General features: G+C 37.3%; 1 protein-coding gene across 11 annotated transcripts in view; it reads right to left on the bottom strand.

The window, feature by feature from the left end:
- LOC118272581 (obscurin) overlaps positions 1-18,209 on the bottom strand; it is a 122,710-nt gene that overhangs the window by 82,796 nt on the left and 21,705 nt on the right. For 6 of the 11 annotated variants that reach the window (XM_035589180.2, XM_035589203.2, XM_035589212.2 and 3 more), the window contains exons 1-2: positions 6,275-11,053; positions 6,076-6,191 (exon numbers count right to left, since the gene is read on the bottom strand). In XM_035589180.2, coding sequence (XP_035445073.2) covers positions 6,076-6,191; positions 6,275-10,858 — 4,700 coding nt within the window. In that variant the 5' untranslated portion in view covers positions 10,859-11,053. Of the gene's footprint in view, positions 1-6,075; positions 6,192-6,274; positions 11,054-18,209 lie in introns of those variants that run through there. The other 5 variants (XM_050698665.1, XM_050698666.1, XM_035589238.2 and 2 more) reach the window with 1 other exon arrangement.

Here is an 18,209-nt window from a genome sequence, read left to right as displayed (position 1 = left end):
TAGGTACTTTATCTGGAAACTATTAAGCTTTAAAGGGCTAACGCTTCACGCTTTCTTTAATAATGGTTCACCTCCTCGAAATCTGCTATTTGTGCCGATGAAAACTTACTAATTTTATGTATTTTTTTTGCAAACCTCACATTCTTTACACACACCTGTAACCATTCCGCGACTCTAGAATTTACTGTCCTAAGTCCTACAAAATTTTTGACCAGAGACATGGGTGACCATGACCATGTCTGCTTATGTGATGCTATGCTGTGATACATAACCATTGAGTAAAACAAGTGATACCACGTGTTGCACTAGTCTAAATAGTTTAAACGATGACTATCTCCCGATAAATAAAAAAATCAAGAGAAGGTAAATCAAATTGCGTCAAACCCGTGGGTTCGCGAGAGTAGTAACACGGTGGTTTGAAACCCCACGGCCAGTCATAAAACAAAGTGATTTACGGTAACTTTTTGACAACAATACGGACATATTTTATAATAAATAATGTTCGCCCGGACAGGCGAGGCTGTGGCGTGCCGTCATGTGACGTGGGAGACACCTCACTGTCACGGCTGAACTGGATCAGGTTGCATCATGTGATCTGTCGTAGATACACGATCGGGTTTCCCACTTCTTGGCAGAAGCACCCACTTAAAGTGCGCATCCATTTTTTTTATTTTTTCTAAGAAATTACAGTGGTATAAGCTAAATACCACATAGGTATTTTGCTATAACTATAGATCTCTTTGGTTTTATTTTGAGGGGGGAAAGTCATCTAATTTCTTCTTTCGCCTAGGGTGAGGCGAGAAGAAGTGTCAGACTCATTACTGAGTAAGAACCGTCCGTTCTTACTCCTGCTCTTCGAGCCAGAGCCCCGGTAACTCACAACCAACTAGTCTAGGTAGTTTGCAGCTCCGAGTTTGGCATCAGTCCTACTGGGGCCCTGTATTGGTCTGATGGCTCTATAATATCGTGCGCGAAACGCAACGCGCCGTATGCATTTGTTTGGCTAGATCTAGACTGATTGGAGTGGCACATTTTGTCACTTCTGTGAGTAAAATATATTGGTATATAAACATATTATTCATGGATAAATATAAAGGTGAAACTAGACAATATTTTTAAGCATTCATAAATTATCATCACATTGATTAACAAAGAACGCTGGTAATGTTTTTACCTCACTGCAATCATTTCTATGCTACCGCCAAATAACATCCTCTTTAAGTTCTTATAATTATTACTTAGTCTTTGAAAGCTTTTCCTACCTACACACAGTAGCACTTATGTATATTAGTATGAACTACGGTGTATTACTTTCATATCATTGATAAAAACAATCCTCGTTTCAATTTGAAAGGGCCAATTGCACCATGGATGTCAGAAATTTATTCGGTAAGTGCAGGTTAGAGTATGGGAGAACCAGTATAGGAACTAATAGTTACCTATTACAATCTTAATAGTTCAATGACTTTTTAATCCACAACTATAGTAAGTATAAATATTTTCATTAACTAAACCCAGAATGTGAAAAACGTGAATTATTTATAAGAAGTAAATCATATAAACAATTCACGTTTTTCACTTCGCCAGGGAAATATATAATTGAGGCCACATTTGATAAAGTCATCGCACCGTACACCGTACGCAGACAGGCATCACACACACATCACACAATGTTTGTACCATCACTAATTAAAGAAGTCAATGTGTTCCTATTTCCATCATCCATCTTCGCAGGTTAGTCATCATGACTGGCAAAATGTCTTTATACCTAATTTCTTTTTGGATAAAAGGTAGCTTTTATTGTTGGTTTTTATTGAGTAGGGAAAGTTATCGTATGACTTCTTTCGCCTTAGGTGAGGCGAGAGGTACTTAGTGTGTAGACTCTTACTAACTGAAAACCACTCCGTAAAATAATGAGAAAAGCTCTACTAGTTTCAAGTTAAGAGTCAAGTCACACTGGGATTCTTGATGTCAATGACTTCATTGCGCCACATGCGGCTTGTGAGGAAGAGTCCCGCTGTGACTCGAAACTAGTAGAGCTTTTCTCAATATTTTACGTGAGTAACCCAATTTGTTAATTAATTTAGTGTCTCAAGATAGTTATTATACAAAAAAGCCACCCCGTTCCTACTCCTGCTTCGAGCTGGAGCCTCGGTAACCTCGCTAGGTCGATGACACAATTTAGTTTTTATTCCGTCCGTCAAAGTATCCAGCAGTCATTTAAGGCACAGTACATCCTAAGTTGGCGTGCGGTTATTTGTGGCTGTCCCAGAAACGGCGTGACGTCAATACGACACAGTTCGGAATGGGGTTAACTCGTAATTGTTGGAGCTACCTCCCCTTAATAAACTTGTGCAACATTATAATTATAATGTAAACTGTTTGGGTTTTACTACGTTGTTGTATTGGATGTGTGTAATATTGGTATACATACCTACCTAGGTACTTATTGGCAATGTATCTCTAGATACAGCAAATAGGTAGGCACCTACACTTATGATAGTATTTTTAAAAGCAGCATTTTCGTCTAGATTCAAATACATTAAAGTCCTCATATTTTATCTCAGTTAAATTACTCTTCAGACTTAAGTTAACAAACCATACAGATACTAAACATCTTTTATGTCATTTGTTTATGTATTCTTAAAATACTATAATATAATTATTAAAACAGCTTCTTATAATTCCAGGTCGAAAACAATCTGTACGGTAATAAATAGGCTCATAATATATTCTTCACCCAAACATTAGCACCTCCTATTGGGGTAGGAAGAGATAACGAACGCTTCTGGCTTACCTGCCAATCTTTAAAAAGCAGTAGACCCTATAATTGAAATTGCTTCACAAATATCCCAATAAATAGCACTAGTACCTACTCAATCACAGGAAAACCTTGTAGAGAGGAAGTTTACTGACGCAAGTGAACTAGGACATGGTGTTTGCTGCTGGACTGATCCGGTTGGGTAAGGTTAGTTCCAGAATATTTAGGAGGCCTTTATAGTTGTTTCAGGGTCGATTGATTTAGGAAATTAGGTCTATTATGGAGTTTACCAATAGAGTATCCATCAACTAATATTACCAAATTACCTACGAAACTACAAAGTACAGTCGAGTGCACTTCAAGCCTAAATATTAGAGATCATTTAGTTAAGTTGGTAGGTCTTATGAACTAAATGTGGGCTCAATCAATTACCAGATTTAATGTAGGAATGGAATATTACTACATTATCTATATCTGATGGTTTCTACGTATCTCTTAAAACAATATGTAGGGTAATAAACATGGTAAATATCCCGTTTTAAGTTCTAAAGATATTACTAGTGACCATGTCAGTTTTAAAACGAATATGTAGGGGTTTATATATTATATCGTTTGTTCCTAACAATACATAGGTATCCTACTTGCTTTAGCAGAGAAATGTTAAACAAGTCGTCGCACGCGACTCATTTAAACATTACAAAACGTGCGAGTCGAGTAAATTAATTCGCGTACACTTTAAGAGCAATAGAAGCGTCAGAAAGTCCATTACAGTGGCGTTGGAAGCAGACTATTTGATATGAGACTGTGAATGTAAGTGCCATTGCCAATGTGCTACCTGGACGAGACTGGCAGCCCGCCAGACCTGCCAACCTCACCGTATGCCCTGCCCTGCGGCTTCACCCGGGAATTTTCCCACTATTTCACAAATATCCTCCTAAACGTTTCATGTCCACTTTATGGCCACTGCTGGAATTTCCAGATACTTGAGTTCCGAGAAAGAAATGATACTTGGTTTGTTGATATTATAGGGTTTATAGATATCTGGTATTTATAGTGTGCTACTAATAAAGTTATGGTGTATTAAAACTATAAGAAGGTCACTGACCTACATTTAGTTTGATTATAGGTTTTAATAATATAATGCTACGACTATTTATAGTACCTATATAGCTATGTTTGTTTATTACAAAGTAAATAACACGTGTACACGAAGTTATATATAATAGTTGAAAATAATATCATGATATCTGTGACTCAGAATTCTTTTTCTAAAGAAAAAAATCTATATTACTCATAAAAGTCACCCATAAATATTGCGGGAGAACACGGCGCTTACGTGTGTTTCTACGACAACTAGCAATAACAACATCTTCTAAATATACTAGCATTTATTCCACATTCTATCACAAGGGTTCGATATCTTATTCTTAAATAATAATCATTATACTATAGCTGCTTAGAAATAATCAAGTTTCGTCTATAACTAAATACATACAACATTTAATTCACTTGTTCATGAAATGAGTGATTGTGACGAGTTAACTCTTTCAGTAAGGTAATCTAGTAACTTAATTATGCTTGAACTATCAAGAAGCTGAAATTCAAGTAGGTAAATATCTTAGGATTCATTGGTATACAGATTACTTGCTACAGCTATTTATTACAGATTGGTTTAATTTATGTTACTTTTAAATAGGACAACCATTTACCATCAAGCGAGCTTCATAATAAATTCAAATCATAAAATTAAACGCTAGAGTGATGTCCGATAATGTGTGTGGGCGTATCGTCGTGTGCAATGTTGATTTACTTCGAGCGAACTAAATACCAGTTGTATCGGAATTTTATTTACATCACATGAACCTGTATACTCGCCTGCCTAAACCATTCTGTAGTGAAAAGAAACTCCGAGAACTTTATTACCTTTATTACATAAGTTCCTAAATGATACACAAACGTAAACATATAACATATGAATGTGTCAAGCCACAGTGGCGTAATGATACATAGTTATCACAATACAGTAATATGTCGATCACAACAGTAATGATAAATACAACATACATGACGATGTGCAAGCGAAGGTATGTACAATGCGACATGATCCGTCTTCTCTCTTCATATCAATGATAGTACATTTTGTAGGTCGGAACGCTAAACACATAGTCCAAGGATGGACCTCTGGTTTTGAAGAAATGATTCTCGTAACAATATACGCGGCCTCTGTACCTGCATCAACAATGTCTTTATTTATTACGTCATCAGCGGTGATCGTGAGGCAATGGTGGTGGTCTTAGTACGTGGTGATGTATTATTGCTGTGATACTTATTAGTTTATGTGGTGATTACTATATGTTTGGTTTTGAAACGTTAGAGACAAGTCAGCTAAGTGCATCATTTCAATTTTGAAGATCAATGTTGATAGGAGTGATGTAGATGTGAATGGAACGCCTGTCAAGGCCGTGTAGCTCCTCAAATATCCGAGAATGTTGAGTAACCCAAATTTCGCGATGCAAGAAGCTGTCCCTTCGATTAATTCCAGATTCCAGTAGTAGTTATTCGAAGGCGTCGAAATGATAATGGAGATTAATGTGTTCACACGTGAGATGGAAAAAACAAACGTGTAAATTAAGATATATTATAGTGTGTTGCGCAAACGGCGGTGCAACGAACTCGCCGCTAAAATTACACAGTATCGAAGTCGCAGCAGGAATGCTGGACGCATCGGAGCTATTAAAATGCATTCTTGACATTTATACTCCTTCCGCAACACATTCCCGCTGGCGAACTCGATACTGGCACTTGGAGGTGTCAGTGGGCTGTTATGTTCTACGTGTGGAGTTGGAGTGTATCGAGTTACAGATGTGCCGCGCGGGCTGTGGGAGACAGCTCCTCGCGGCCGAGTGGACAGTTACAAGTGGTAATGCAATTATTTACGGATCGGTTATGGACAACAGTCGAACATTATCGTATTGTTATATTTGTATTATTCAAAATGGGGAGCAATATATTACGATGAACCAAATTATAAAATCAACAGTTAGAAAATACTAACGACATTTAATTATTTACTTAATTTGTTACACACAATGAAGTTTTTGTAACTCGGTTATACACATTTCGAATTGGATGATTGTTATTAATAAATTGATGTATGAAAAACTATTTAACTAAATATTATTTTGGTAACCGAGTTTAGAGTTGGAGTAACGATCAGTTTCACATCGCGCGCATGTCTGTACAGTTTATTTACGAAATACATCAATGAGGGCACAGTTGTGCAAAGCCCATGCCAATAATAAATATGTACTCACTTTGATCCGAGGGCTGACTTGGTGTCGAGAACCTCTACGATGTCGCCGGCCTTCAGAGACACCTCGTCGTCAGCAGCAGCTGCGTAGTCAGCTGATGCAACCACAACGTCTTCTACCTGTAACAAAACAAAACAAACTGTTCAGCTTGTCCCTGATATTGTATTTAAGCGTTGAACCCGTAGTATTTCTAAAATATTACCTTAGGCGGGCTCCTACTACAACTAGACCTAGATCTAGAACTGGACATGGAACGTGACGGGTATCGTTTGTAACTCGGTGTGGTTTCTAAGCTACTCATTCGACTCCTAGTGTTCTCTCTGTCTAGCAGGACGCCGCTGTATCTGCGCGACCAGCCGCCCAGTCTAGTGATCTTCTGATTGTTGCTGATGTTGCAGTACCCGGTGAACGACTGCAGGTCTTCGTCGTCATCATCGACTACAGGACAGCTGTACATTGAGAAACGGTGCGCTGTTGGCTGACTGAGGTTTAAAGCTGAGAATACGTGCAGTGGCTCAAAGTGTCGAATTCCATTTTCATCGAGCACTGTGTACGCGACTTCACCAGTCAGTACGGCGCGACTCGCTTCGCGGGGAACCACTGCTTGCAAACCTTTCTTCATAATCAATAAAGCTCCTTTCTGTTTTCTTCTTTGGAATAAAAAGTCTTCCATTGCCAGGCTGTTCTCTGGGTCTAGTAAATTCAATGGAACGTCTTCAGAAGTCATCAATGGAGTTTCCTCTGGAACAATCATTAACGCAGCACTTTCTCTTACTAAATCCCTTAGTTTAGGATCTGTGCGAGCCAGTGATGGGTCAGTTTCCAGTTTGTGTAGCGCGGAATGCAAGCTCGGTGTGTTATCAGCCAGTTTACGCATGACAGTCAGTCTCTTCAGAATGTTCAGGCTTGTAGGGTCGGATGCTATTTTAGACATACTGTCTTCATCATTTACCACCGATAGTAAATTGGAGGCCACATCTCTTAGGCCTAGAATTCTCGCAAGTCCGACGGACTGCGTAATTAACTCTTTAAGGCTTTCTTTATCCTTGTCTTGGAATAATACTTCCAACTCCTTGGTACTCGCCTCTTGCACCGCACAGACTATCGCCTTCTGTAATGTTTCTGTGACTTCACGGTCAGACTTCACGAATGAAATAGATTCTGAAATACGACCAAGAACGTGATGAAGGAGGCTGGAGTCGATTTTTGAAATATTTTTAAAGGCTGGCCCCAGGACTTCATTCTCGCTGCTCAGATATTCTCCGAATTTTTCAATAATATCATCTTCAGTGAAGGAATGTTTGTGCAGAGTGTTGTTGACGGCAATTTTGATCAATTCGACCTTAGGTTGGGAGGAGTTCTCAAGGATTTCTTCACGAAGCAATTCTTTATCTTCTTCCTTTTGCAGAATATTAAACATAGCAGATACGAGATCTTCATCAATAGTTTTTCCTAAGATAGTGTCAATAGATTTTAGAATCATCTGATATTTTTCTTTGCTATTGTTGTTATTTACTTCTTCGAATTGTTCTGCAGTAACCAGTGCAGCTAGCACAGCAGCAGCGATTGAGTTTTTGACATGTTCTTGGTGAGCTGATTGTCCATTACCGCCAGTGTACCCAACATGATCTTGCATATCCATTCGTTTTTTGCCATTTTTCTTTTTCATGTCATTTGATAATCCATTTTCTTTGTGATTTTCGTGAATTTCGGATTTCAAATGAGCACTCATTTCAATAATTGAAGTGATTACATCCATCAATTGATTTGCTACTTCATCTTTTAAACCAAAATCAGTAACAAAAGCCTTCAGTGCTTCAGCATTCCTTGTATGATTCAGTACAACATTGATAGCAGGTAACTCAGCGGGTACTTGTCTACCAATTGACATTCCAGCTTCGGAAAGTTGTCGTAGCATGTTTGTATCTATAGTCAATTCTCCCTTTGTTGAAGTAGTATCGTTCGGGTTTGTTTTGACTTTGAGTAACTTTAATTCTTCAGGAGTGACAACAAAACTTTGAACGGAAAACTCAAGTCCTTCATCGCCCTCAGTAAGATCAGGGGCAACGAACTTCAATCCTTCCGGAGTCTGAACAATTTGTCCAGGAATAAATGTTACACCATTATCATCAGTTTCTATAACTCTACCGGGGACAAATCTTGGACCTTCCTCGGTGTCAACCACTTGACCAGGCACGAACCTTGAACCTTCGTCTTCTGTGGAAATAACTTGACCTGGGATGAATGTTGGGCCAGCTTTAGTTTCAATAATTTGTCCAGGTACGAAACGTGGGCCGTCGATTGTGTGTATGGTCTGACCAGGAACAAATTTAGGTCCAGATTTGGTATTTACAACTTGTCCAGGAACAAATTTGGGTCCATCTGCTGTATCCACCACTTGACCGGGGACAAATTGTTCTCCATTTTCTGTAAATACTATTTGACCAGGAACGAATATGCCTTCAACCATCATTCCAGGAACAAATCGAGATTCGTTAGCTTCATTCTTTACAAGTCGCCCTGGGACGACCTTGCCTTCTAGTTTTGGCATTCTTGGTCCGGGATAAAATTCAATTCCTTTCGCTGTTTGCACCATGTGTCCAAACACATACAATGATTCTTCAGAAAGAGAACATGTTTTTATATCAATAGGCAGCCCCACAGGCGCACCTTCACTGAATGTGATATCTTCAATAGACTTTGCAACAGAAAATTCAACATGTCCGTCTGCTTGGACGATTGTTTTGCCCGGCATGAATTTCTCACCACAGTCAGTGTGTACTAATTGCCCTTCAATAAACTTCGGCCCATCGATAGTTTCAACAGTAGTTCCAGGAACAAACTCCAGCTCATTGTTGCTTCTTGTTTTCGTAATACCAGGTATGAAGCAAGTTTCGCCATCAATAGAAACTGTCTGACCTGGAACAAATTTAAGGCCATTGGGAGTAGCTATGGTTGCTCCTGGTACGAAATGTAATTCGTCATCTTGGTGCAACACTTGTCCAGGCACAAACTGCCATTCATTATTAATCTTCGCATTTTGTCCAGGAGTGAATGTTATGCCATCATTCTCCATCATTGTTTGTCCAGGAATAAATTGTACTCCTTCCGGTGTCATCAAAGTTTGTCCAGGTACAAACACGTCCTCGGGACCGGTATTTATTATCTTACCAGGTACAAACTTGAGGCCTTCCTCGGAAAGTACAGTTTGACCTTCAGCAAAGCGATAAGTATCATCTTTGTTTTTCATAGTTTGTCCACAAACAAATTCTTCTCCATTTGATGTTTGCAGTACTTGACCCGCGAGGAAGAAAGGTTCATTTGTATTTTCATTGGTTACAATGTGACCAGGAATCAATCCTGGGCCAGCTGGAGTATTTACACTTAAGCCAGGTACAAATACGGGGCCGATTGGAGTCTCAACTGTTTGTCCAGGAACGAAAACCGGGCCTTGTGGCGTATTAACCACTTGGCCAGGAACAAATGTCTTCGCCTTATTTATATCTAATGTAAGACCAGATATTTTAGCCACTTTCTCTCTCTTTCCTTTTTTAATATTTTTCACAACTTCAGCAAGATTTTCCATTGTTGGAAGAAGATCAACTTTATCACTTTCCACTAACTTTTCTATAACATCTGCCGTGTCGGTCAAACGTTCTTTAGGTATTTCCTTAACGGCACTCAAAACTGTTTCCGATGGACGTGTCTTTATCGGTTTTAAGGGATTGACACAAGGCACTATTTCTAACGGTATGGACACTTCACCGACATTTCGGTCAACTTCATAAATTTCCGCATCACAGTGGTGTGGAGTTATTTTTACCGGCGTTGGTAATTTAGTTGCTTTGGGTACGATGCGCTCGTTAGTTACATCTTTCTCAAATGTTTCCCAATCCCACGTCTCGATAATTGGGTGCATTTGGTCTCTCCATTCACTAGCACACGCTATAATACTTGACTTAGACCGCATATGGTGCGCGTCAAAGCTATTATAGCTAAATGTTTTGACATCATGTTTAATTTCTTCAAACTTTGCCTTTTTCGCTTTTCGTTCGACACGTAACTTTTCTTCCTCAATTTCTTCTACCTCGGCTAACTTCTCTTTGTTTTCAAATATTTTCTTCATAGAAGACAGTCCAGCAGTTCGCTTCCTCTTCTTTTTCTTTTCTTCTAATTCTTCAATTTCTCTTTGTTTTAGTACCTCTGCGTTTGGTCCTTCACCTTCATACATTTCAACGTCTTCAGTGAAATCCTTAAAGTCCATAGAGACACTGCGACCATGCTTTGTTTTTATCAACACAGTATCAGAATCTTTAGCCAGCATGACATCTCTGACGTCACCATCTCGCACTGCCGCTTCCATTTGAGCAGAAAACACCAAGCTGCATCTTCTCTCTTGCACGGTATACACGTAACGCTTATCTTCTGTAACTTGCTTGCCGAGTAACATTTCCATCAGGCATCTCTGTGCTTCCGTAGAACCGTCGAGTACAGGGAAAATATATCTGTAGTCTGGAAGAATTTCGTGTTTTCTGTTGCCATAGTTAATCTCAGGTGAGTAGTGATGTGGTCCCAGTTCGCCGGATACATTTGTTATTTTACATTTTGCCTTCGATGAGCGGGCGGTTAGAAGTACTGGAATGTAGTGGTGTGAAGGCAGCCCGTAAGATTTTCCGGTGATCCTGCAGCATCGCTTGGCGTCAGCAGGCGAGATAGGGGCGAGTAGCGGGAAATAGTTGGGCTTCGGTAGCCCTCGACTGCGACCAGTTATTCTACAGAACGACATCTTGATTTATTTATTCGGGCATATTTGTTTATAAAAATCCTCAAAAGCTTAAAGTTTATTTTGGTTTGATAATCGCGATCGTAGCGGGCGGAGACTCGCGTGCGCGTGTGAGCGCGTGTGCTCTGTGTCGAGTGTGCAGGCCGACTAGCGCTGCGAAGCTTTGTGGCTGAGCTTAAGGCGCCCGCGCATCGATTCGCACCTTCGCTTCAGACGGTGTGCCGTATATTTGTTCCGGTTACAGGTTATTTATAAACAAAAGAAAGATGAATTTATTCTTTAAGCCAAAATATATGACACAGTTTTACGCTGAAAACAACTAAACGAGAGTTTTAGCTGTAGGTAAATCATTGAATTGCTTACAACTTTCATTTCGTTTTCGCCATTAATCCAAGAATATAATATTCATCAGTTCGATTACATAAGGAAGGTCAAACTGTCTGCGATGACAAGAAATTAAAACTAAAATTAAGAAATCTACTATTAATAATAATATCGGTGTTGTCAGTCGCAGAAAATACTCGGAGAGATAATAAACCAAGTGTCATTCAGTGGCTGTGGTCGCGACTTGTGACGAGATGCGACAGTCAGTTGTTAACCTCGTCAAACAAATAGTTATTTTTAATTTTCCAATCTAAACGCGGACCTTCGCGGTGATTGCAAACGGGCACGGTCACATCCACTGTTTATTTTTGTTTAGAAATTCATAGAAAGTTGTCAACATGATGTAGGTGAAGTACGAACCCAAACCAAACGATTTTAAAATAAACTGAAAACATTAATGCAGAAGTAGAAGTTGTTTAATTGTGTGATACAGATCGAAAGCAAACCTTCTGTTAGTAGTCTTTAATAACGAAACTAAAGTTTTAGATATTCAATTATAATCGCATAACCATTACATTATACTTAAAGGCATCCTTATCTAACCGGCAGACTACAAAATTCTATTTAATTAAAAAATTTATTAAAAAATTCAAACTAATGCAATTCCCAACTGCAGTGTCCAGTGAGCCAATATTTACGAAGTTCAAGAGACGAGACCCCATACATCTAACCATTGAAATACATATAACTGTGAACCAGATTATATGAAGATGACATTGACACCACTCCGCGTCATCAATCACCAACCAGCATTCATAGAAGTCTATTTCCAGAATAGATCAAACTGTATTTCATAACCGATCCGTTTGGTTGCCCTTACCTTGATAATTTAGCACAATATCCCAGTTTCCTGTTACGAACAGTTACTGGGAGTATGCGTACGCTTTTAAAAGACGTGCAACAAATGGTTTGAAACAAAACAAGCTAAATCTGTATATGTTTACTACAAGAGAATAAGTGTAGTAAAGTATTTATGTTTGCACTTTGAAGATGTTTACCTGATATGTAGCGATGCGCTTTTTATTTGGTGTAATAATCAATACAGATGGTTAATGTTGGGGTACTTAACATTTTAATGCCATATGTTCCCGAGGCGAATTTGATTGTTTGTTGGGGTTAAACAATTCTAAGCTTAGAATACAGAGTTTAGAGTCGTTCTTGAGAATGAGAATTACTCTATGAGATTGTCATCTTAACTGGTGAAAACTATGTATTATTTACGCATAGTGTTCGCCCGCCAAACACCTCTAGGTAGAGTAGCACCAAGCAAGTTGTAACGAGTAATTTTGATTTCTATCTAAAATTTCGTAAAAAACAAGCTTATTATTTTTAAATTTTCTTTATTCTCCAAAGAACAAGTCTATTAACGTCTTCTACAATAAAAAGGGCATAACAATCACCGTGGGCGGCCATTTTCCGAACCGTTTAGCAAATGGGGTCGCAAAATAATGTTGACACTAGACATATGGCCCGACAATCCTATATAATTTCACAGCAGATTCCGATGGCACGGCTGACTAATGGCTTGCAATTTTTCCTCTCCGATATAATAGTGTAAAATAGTAAATGTTCACCACTTTCATTATAAGATTCGTTGAACAGCTCTTGATAAATGCTGTAACGCTTTATAAAATACTGTTCTTATTTACGAATGCTATTTATTTAAGTGTGTCTCTTCGATGATCTAATTGTCAGGACTAGGGTAAGCTGAATACGAGCTTTACGTCGCTTTTTTTCTGGTTGATAAAAAATACTAAATATATAATTTCGCAGTACTAGCGATGAGTTTGTTTATGGTAATGGACTACCACTAACAGTGCAAGTGAATAGGTATTATTAATTTAAAATTACTAAAATTTTTATCCAATGTTTTTATTTGTTTATTTATTTATAGGTATAAAATTAAGAGCGATTTTCCCACCGTCAAACTGTGTTAACATGTTGGTGGGTTTATGTATTGTATTATTATGTATAAAACTAATAAATATTTTATTATTAAAAAAAAGTAAAGAAAATTTTACCAAGTATCCAGCTCAGTGCACTTTTCCACAAGCTATATCGTAATATGATGTAACTATTTTAAGGATATGCGAGTGCGTCAATTTCTCGGTACGTATCTAAACCGCGATATAACTGAGGAGGAAGCGATGGTTACAGTCTACAGTAACGGTAATTTACCTCGTTTCAAAGGGTATTTCGCTGGAACTGCCGCAGTTAAACGTAACGGCTTGTTGCTAGGCGTGGTTACGTAACCTATAATGTACCTAAGTATCTACTACTGGTCATTGACCTGTGAGTTTTCAGTTTTAGACTATATTATGTTGTATAAAAAAAAACATGTAGGTATTGTTGTCGTGTATACCTTTTTCATGACTTCATGAAAAAGGACACAACGCTAACTGTTTACTATTAGAAAAGGTACACTATTTTGGGCAATAACTGTGACCTTTATTGATCTACTACGTTTCTTTAGGTATTGTTAACGTAATACACTTATAACTATTGACGTGTAAATGTGTTACTTTGTAACCAACTTGCAGAAATAAATATCATTTATAACTATTAGACGTAGTTCTGATTTTATTCCAGCCCTATGTAGGGTAAACTTGCCCAATTCGTACCACTTAAGGAGAACCTCAAAAATTTTGGAAATGAACAATGATACACAGTTATTTATATTAAGTAATTATAATTTCACTAATGTTCTATTAGTATTTCAACAAAAAATAACATAAATCTAGTAAACTTCTGAGAAATAAACAATTTTCAAAAACTTAAAAAAAGTACGATTTAAGACCATTCATCTTAAATCGTACTAGTATATTCTTAAATCGTACTTTGAGATCCTATTGGTTTACAGTCTTAAAAATCACAATCTTAATAATCTTCTCCTCTTTTTCTTAATCTTAATGTACCTAGATTAATTGTCAGACATGTCCTGACAGTCATCGCAATAATAACATTTTGTTTTTTTAGTTGTTCCTGCACATAGCTCATGTACCCATACTTCACAATTACTGCATTTAATCATGTTTTCTTTTACGTCTTCTTGACATATTTTGCAATACCAACTGTCATTTTCATCTTGTTCTTGTTTCTTTTTCTTGTTTCCTTTTTGAGGTGTTTTCGTTTTCTTTAAATTTAGCTTCTTTGATATGGTCTTCTTCTTGGTTTCTTCTATTTTTATTTCGAGCTAAAATGTTGATGATGTTCATATTGCCCTCAAATAGTAACAAAAATAATTAGAAACCATTAAATTTAAAAAAAACTAAAAAATAATCAAGTAGTTAATATATTCACTGTGAAATTAAAAATTGTTTTCCTAAATCGTACCGGTACGTTTTAAGAAGTTGCTGCGAGTACGAAATAGGCACAAGTATCAAATTAATTTCAAATTTGCCGCAAAAAAAACTGTCAACGAACAAGCCGGCTTTACTATGTGAAATATATTCACAAATATACGCATAAATATATAATAAACAGTTAAACAACTTATGAACGGTATACTTGGAAGACAGTTCTTGTGAAGTATGCGAAAAAATTACTCAAAAAGTAAGAAAAAACTTACCTGTTCAATATTTTAGTCGGGAGCAACGTAACAGGTGTTTATTTGTCACATGGCAATATGGCCGACTATTATTGACATTTTATGCCACCAGAAGCGCTGGTAACTATTACCCAATCCGAGATATAGACGAGGTACGATTTAGGCGCAGGTACGAATTAAGCAAGTTTACCCTACATAATAGGCGAGAGCTTATCGCTATACACACCTAATTGAATACATAGTCTAGCCAAGCCCTTTAAGGTAAAGTGGACGCAGTGGGCTGGCGCAGTATAGCGTATGTCTTATAATTTGTATCATCGTGTGCCAAGCTTTCATCGCACCGACTTGTATGAGACATCCGCGTCTCTAATTATGTCTGTCCTAATTACATTCATATATTTCCATCAGTCCACACGTGACTCTGCTCTGGTCACTTGATACACATCATTTATTTAGTGTTTATATTGTCATCATTTTCTTTAGACTCTTCAGTGTGTTTGATCATGCCATTGATTATTTGATATAAATTTTCCAATCCATAAAATGCTGACAACGCACTCTTATTTATCTGCTTAGCTGATTCAGGGTGTCTATAAGGGCGGCGCTGATTGTTTACCATCCGCACTACTCCTTAAAAATGTATTTGGCACCCAATTCCTGGACAAATCTTTTAATAGTTTTTTAAGTTCCATATATAAGTAACATTTATATAAAAAGTAACAACACACTTAAGAATATAGAATAGACTAGAGATATAACTAAACCACTCGAAAAAATTAAAAAGATTTTACCCGTCCCACTTTCCCACAGTACCATGTGTTAGACAAACTACTTAGCCCAGTGTTTACAGTGGTGTGACCTAACTCTTGACGTGGAACCTTGAATATATTTTATTTTCAGTATTATGAGAATAAATACAGAAACATTGTATGTAATTGGGTCAGGTGCAGTGTGAGTTACATCTATGTTCCAATAACAACATTCGATTTAAAATAAATGTAAGTAAATATTATGTAAATAATTATCATCAGTCAATATACAGAGTAAAAGATTTATTTTTAAGCTCATCTCTGGGCTGTAGTTTATTAGGAATTCTACGGTCTGCATTCGGACTGTGGAAAGTAGTTTAGAAACAATTTTATAGTTATTTTTTACTGTTCTTCTCTGAGATCATTAAAAACAAACCATACCAAGGCGAAACATAGATAAACGGTTGATTCTAGTTATTATTCGATATAAATCGATAGTTCTATAGCGGACTGTTACAATGATGATCCGCATATTTTTTTCAAAACGGGAGCCGCCCAACAACATTCTTTTGCCGTTTTTTTTTAAGTCAGATAATATACTTAAAACCTTCTCCCAAGGCTGAAAAATACTAAGATGAAACCCGTTTCAAAACTAAACCCGAGATAATCGCCCACTAACATAGATACATACAAATCAAATTGAGATTTTTTTGGAAGTCGGCTAAAAAAGAAAAAGCCAAATGTATCACACTTGTAAACCGAAACCTAGCTCTATACCACTACAAAAACATTCACGAACAACGCAATACTTATTTTAAATCCAATAAAAGAACAGAACAAAAAACTTTACAATCCCTTTAAAAGTCCATTACAGACGTTTCGCTGAAGCAATAAACTGAACAAAGCCAGAGCCGATACACAGGCAATATTTCAGGCGATTGAACTTAAATTGATAGCCTCCTGAAACGTTGCATACTGTAGCGAATGCTTTGATCAGGTCACCTTGGTGGCTCGCAGACGTTTAAGGTCAAAGAGACCTTATTCGTTCTCCTTTAGAGTTGTCATCGGTCTGTCGTTTCGTGATATATGCCGGAATCAGTTGTTTGGTGGTAGCGTTGTGTGAAAGAAGTTTTAATTAGACTTAAGTATGTCTGATTTGAAAAGAACTTGAGTACGGATAGTTTTTAATTATACATACATTTGTGTGGAATTTAAGCTATAAATATAACTAGGTATACATTTCCAAAATATTTTCTTTTACTTTCTGCATTTAAATAAAATTGCGTATTTTCTTTTACAGTTTTATTGTTTCAGAATAGTCCGTAAAATTGTTAATTACACTTTTATTCTGTTTGCATTTCCAATCACTTTTATAAAACAAAGTTAAAACTGTTGTTGTTAAAACTTGTTCACTATTATTTTAACCCGAGCTGAAGTGTCAGTCATTCGAGCGTCCATTGAGAAAGCGGAAACGTCGAGAAGCTCGAAGTAGGCGACACCTGCGCACGCGCCACTTCCGGCGGACGTCAGGTGCCGCCCGAGGTAAGAATAGACGACATTGCTGGAAGTATCAAGTTCAATCTAGAAGTGCTTTCCCTTCACGAGATTAAATTAATCAAACGAATTTATAAAACATGAAATTTCCAATACAGAAAACTTAACGATGTGTTTTAGACAGGAAACTAGACTCTATGTTGACATCAACTGAAAATTTTCTTTTTCCCCAATAGATTTCGTAATAATTTTGCACATCCAAGTAACAAAACTCCAGTTGTTTTCAGAATGTTACATTACTAAAAGTAAAAGTTCCGGGAAAATTGTAGGTGGAATAGTTTCGCGGATTTTATCGAAAGCTGTTAAATAAAATATCTCGCTATCACGAATACGAAATGGCACAGAGCCGGCCTATTGGCATCGTTGACTCACTGTTTTGACTCACAATGTTGCAATAAAACAAAATCACTTTAATCATATAAAAGCTTAAAGTATGTGGAACATTTTATTTAGTGCTCACACGTAAGGGGAATAAAATAAGTGAAAACTTTCAAAATCTTAAATTAGGTAATTAGACATAACACATTGTACTAGAAATCGGACCCGAGATCTCGGAGTCAGCAGTGGTCAGTTGAGATTGTGCACTATTGACGAACACAGCAATCAAAAACATATATGTGACTTGACTTAAAGTCCTATGTCCCCTAGATGGGGCAGAGGGCGTCCACAGAGGTCCTCCATCTCGATCGGTTTAAAAACATATACCATCAGCATTATTAATATAACAACAAACACAGGGAAAATGTTTACCAGGAAGACACGTTATTATATTTTTTCCCACGGCAAATATTCGTCACCACTACAAAGTTTATTACTCATACAATTTTCCCGTGTAACTGTGATAGACAACGTGTCATTAACCGCTTCCACGAAACGGTTTACGGCCGGCTTCAAAGAAAAATTAATTCGATTTTGGCACTAGATTTTATCTCCTGGACAGAAAGTAATCGAGATAGAAACCTCATTTCTCTGATTTCAGCCATTTGTATATGGAACACAGTGGAGATTTACGTGACAAACACATAAAAAATCATAACAAAGACCAAAGACAAATTCTTGTAAGAAAACTTTATGAGTTCATGTTTGTAATGAATTGTCTTTAGACAACAATGGTTTTTGC

This window comes from Spodoptera frugiperda, chromosome 15, assembly GCF_023101765.2.
Source record: "Spodoptera frugiperda isolate SF20-4 chromosome 15, AGI-APGP_CSIRO_Sfru_2.0, whole genome shotgun sequence".
NCBI classification, from domain to species: Eukaryota; Metazoa; Arthropoda; class Insecta; order Lepidoptera; family Noctuidae; genus Spodoptera; species Spodoptera frugiperda.
The sequence above is the reverse complement of the archived record's forward strand: the minus strand, read 5'-3'. Positions and strand labels throughout refer to the sequence as shown.